The sequence below is a fragment of the Gymnoscopelus microlampas genome, assembly GCF_963454915.1.
Source record: "Gymnoscopelus microlampas genome assembly, chromosome: 20".
Taxonomy (NCBI): domain Eukaryota; kingdom Metazoa; phylum Chordata; class Actinopteri; order Myctophiformes; family Myctophidae; genus Gymnoscopelus; species Gymnoscopelus microlampas.
In genome coordinates, this window is record NC_139957.1 from 45,522,964 (window position 1) to 45,527,368 (window position 4,405).

At 40.3% G+C, this 4,405-nt stretch overlaps 1 protein-coding gene across 1 annotated transcript; it reads left to right on the forward strand.

The window, feature by feature from the left end:
* On the forward strand, positions 1-4,405 carry LOC311035805 (H-2 class II histocompatibility antigen, A-U alpha chain-like). The gene is made up of 4 exons (XM_084044263.1): positions 1-86; positions 1,180-1,440; positions 3,390-3,671; positions 3,960-4,405. The coding sequence occupies exons 1-4, from the start codon at positions 20-22 to the stop codon at positions 4,076-4,078; spliced, it is 729 nt and encodes a 242-aa protein (XP_083900389.1). The 5' UTR covers positions 1-19; the 3' UTR covers positions 4,079-4,405.

Consider the following 4,405-nt stretch of genomic DNA (forward strand, 5'->3'; position numbering starts at 1 on the left):
AGTTCAGATTGAATCAGCGATGATGAAGATTCCAGCCACCCTCCTCATCCTCTCCTCTGTGCTTCATGTCAAAGCCATCCCAGGTGGTGAGTAGATCATATTTATGTTATTATATAAATATATACTTTTTATAAATATATACTTTGTTATTATATAAACGTTATGTAACACATTCACCCACACAAGGGCTGAGGACTCACTCACACACACACGCACACACACACACACGCACACGCACACGCACACGCACACGCACACGCACACGCACACGCACACACAATAAATGAGAGTAGTAATAATTCAGGGGGGCAGGAGGGCTCCAGCACTGTCTACAACTTCTGCAATTTCTTCAGCTCAGCTGATTTTGGCATAGTGACCTTGGTTGTATGTTGGGCCATGCAGGGCATCTCTCAGTGGTTCTTGATTTCTCAGAACACACCTGATCATCTCCAGGGTGCTGTTCCATCTAGTTGACACGTCCTGTGACAGCGACTCTTTCTTTTGTCCAAGTGCAACTTGCAGCTGCTCAAGCTCTGCTGCATTTGGTGGGCTGTGCTTAGCCCTGGTCCAGAGCGTGAGTTCTCTCTAACGCCCTGTACAAGGGCGTTATAAGGAATTCCACTGCTCTGCGAGGGCTCCAACTGCAGTGAAAAGTCAAAACCACTTCGCTACTTACCGAAACAAAGGCTGTTTTGTGTTGTTGAAAGTCTATTCTCGGAGGTGGGAAGCCTCTCAGCACCCCACCTTCTATGTATACTGTAATACACTTTTTGGGCAGAAAATAAAATATTTCCACAAGACGGAAATTATTTTGATTTACTCCACTGCGCTAAGTCCACTTGGATAAATGTGTACATTTCCCCCTCCAGTCAATGTCGATGCTTCATATCCATATGAGTAAAATCACCGGTGGTGTGTTTATTTTTCGAACACAGTTCTTATATGAGGCGATCTAAGATTCCTCAATAGGGATTTCAACACAAAAAATAAAGCCATGAACCAGCGGAACAGCGCCCTCTAGCAGCAGTGACGTCAGGACTTCAGTGCTCTATTATTTCCCGCAGATCCTCGTCCTCCACAATGTTTATCGGCCTGCAAGCTGTACACTAGCTGTCATTTTCATTTTGAAGAACTTTGTTAATTTGATTTAATTCAATATCATCTTTGTTTTCTTCCCAGTCACACATAAGGTTATTGTTGTCACTGGCTGTTCAGGCACAGATAAAAACACAGATAAAGAGAGGATGCAGGGTCTGGATGGAGAGGTGGTCTGGTATGCTGACTTCAACAAAGGGAAGGGGGAGGAGTCTCTGCCTAAGTTTACAGAACCAATCACCTTCCTAGAAGGAATGTATCAAGCAGCTGTGGAGAATCAGAAGATCTGCAAAGTCAGCCTGGAGATCACTCGCTCTGCCTACAAGAACCCACCAGTGGAACATGGTACAGAACTATAATTCACTGCCATGGGCTTTCTAATATTGGCAGGTAGCTTCTGCCAGCATTTTTAAGCATTTTTTTTTTAATGACGGAGATCTCTGTCAATGGTGGTAAACGGGTGGATTTTAAATGACAATGGCAGGGAATGTGTTAACACAACTATAACTATTACAGTACTTTTCAACATATTTTATGACCATTTAATCATATGTATGAATAATTAGAACTGTTATCTTAATTATTTGTATCTTATTGTCACAATATAAAGAGAGTGTAAGGTTATTATTCATATCTTACCCATTACCTATTATCATAGTACTTGGAGGCCATCACGTAGATGGAGTGTTCTCCATATATATATATATATATATATATATATATATATATATATATATATATATATATATATATATATATATATATATATATATATATATATATATACACAGACAGACAGACAGACAGACAGACAGACAGACAGACAGACAGACAGATAGATATTTTGGGATTTAAGGTCTTCAGTGACATCCACTTAAACACAGCGGCAGAAATGTCTATATTTTTCTATTTTCTATTTGTATTTACATTTTTGTCTGATATATTTTAAATCTTGCTGCTTTGAAATTGAATAGAGAAATTGTGGTTGGATTGTCTGATCATTGATCACAAAATAGGGATTGAAATAGTTGACCTCCTCCACGAGTTCAAAACTTTTGATCCCATCTGATCGGATTACATTTTGAAATCCTATATTTTGTGATCCAGGATCAGACAATCCAGACGCTACAGGATAGGATCAACCTGGTCCAGATTCAGACTTTTCAAGATGACCACATCCATTCCTGAATATGAGTGTTTTAATCCTAACTGTACCGTATGTCCACTTAGTGGATATGAAGAACATAGGAGAAAGACGGTATAGTAATGTTCAGCCATGAGGGAGACTTAAAGATAAGAAGGGCCCAATGAGAGGCAACGATAAAGGTTGCACTCCTGCACACCATGTAGGCTACAACAGTATTTCAATTTACAAACTTTACCTTTATTTATATTGAACCATGTTTAAATTATCTGCTCTGGTAATCTACTACTTAGTCTATGAAATGAATACCAAGGACCCCAACGGAAACAAGTCTGCAAGGACTTTTTTGGACGGACCTTTTAGACAAAAGTATTATAAATGTAATTGTGATGTTTTACTTTTTTTTTGCCTAAAAAAAAATGCAATCAATCAAACTATAAATCCACCTCTCCAGAGGGGTCAAGGTAATCCTGATAATATTTTGTTATCAAACTGATTGATCCCAATCCTATGTTTTAATTTTGAAATATCCGTTTTGAAGATTTGATCCAGATTAAAGCTTAGATTTGATGTCCTGATCTGATTGGATATCAACGTGATCCAATCCTGTTTTATTGTTTTGTTTTGAACAACACAAAATCCAAATCTGATCCACTCGGATAGGGATTAAAAGTTTTGAACTCGTGCTGGGTGGGACTATATTCCAATACAATCACTGACTGAAGTCATTGTTTTTTGGACCCAAGGAAAATGTCAATGCTCAACTTCAATTGGTAATGTTAAAAACCACAAACCAGGCCAAAGATCTTGTAGTAGACTAGCCCCTTTGGGGCTAGTAGTAGTCATGGACTCACAACTGAATTTAAACAGCCACATTAACACAATTACAAAGTCAGCCTACTATCACTTAGACATAGACATATCTAGACTCATGTCTCAAGAGGATTTAGAAAAAAACCTGTCCATGCATTCATCTTCAGTAGACTTTGTCAGTGTTTCATAGGTCTCCCTAAACAACTACAGATTTAGATCAGATCGAAGACCAGCTCAGTATGGGTCCTGCTGTGTTGTGTAGTTTGGAGCTGACCTTGGATCTGCTAGATGATGTATTTAACATCTCTGTGTCTTTGTGTGTTTTATGTGTCTACAGAAGAACCTCGCAGCTCCATCTACCCCAGAGACCATGTTGTACTGGGAGTGGACAACTCTATCATCTGTCTTGTGACTGGTTTCTATCCTGCTCCAGTGACCGTCACATGGACCAGAAACAACCTCAACATCACCACTAACATCACTACCAGCGTCCCCTACTTCAACAATGACGTGACCTTCACCCAGATCTCCACTCTGAAGTTCAGACCAGAGCAGGGAGACATCTACAGCTGTACAGTCAACCACCAATCACTGACTGACCCTGAGACCAGACTGTGGGGTAAGAACAGAATTACTGTGAGTTTAGGGTCAGGATTAAGGTTAGTAATAATGCACCCAAGTGGACCATCAGTGCTTCAGAATAAAGAGCTGTTAGACCAATGCCATGTTACCAGAAGACTGCAGATAAAGAAAGATCCTGGCTTATGTTGAAGTGTGATAAACATGTAATTCAATATGTGTGTGTGTGTGTGTGTGTGTGTGTGTGTGTGTGTGTGTGTGTGTGTGTGTGTGTGTGTGTGTGTGTGTGTGTGTGTGTGTGTGTGTGTGTGTGTGTCTCTCTCTCCAGATGTGGATCAGACTCAACATCAGCCCGGTGTGGGTCCAGATGTGTTCTGTGGGGTGGGGCTGACCCTGGGTCTGCTGGGGGTTGCCATGGGAACCTTCCTCCTCATCAAAGGAAATTGATGCAACTAAGAGAACGCTGAAACTCTTGTCAATATTGTGTTCATTTATAGCCAGCTCACCCGATGGGGTCCTTATTTGTTTAATTTCCTGAGAAGATGATTGACTCTTGATTTGATTGTGCCAGAATACATCCTGCCATCTCACCGTGCTTATAAAAAAGCCCACGCCGTCTTAAAGGGTAAGACCACTTTGGTAGAGGTTTGGGTTGTGTATTTACCTCGCCATGATGTAACTCCAAAGGTGGACAAGAAATCAAAAAGAATTGCTCCATTGATTAGAAATTGATAATTCAAAATATACTCCTCATTGACTTACATTGTACGGTGA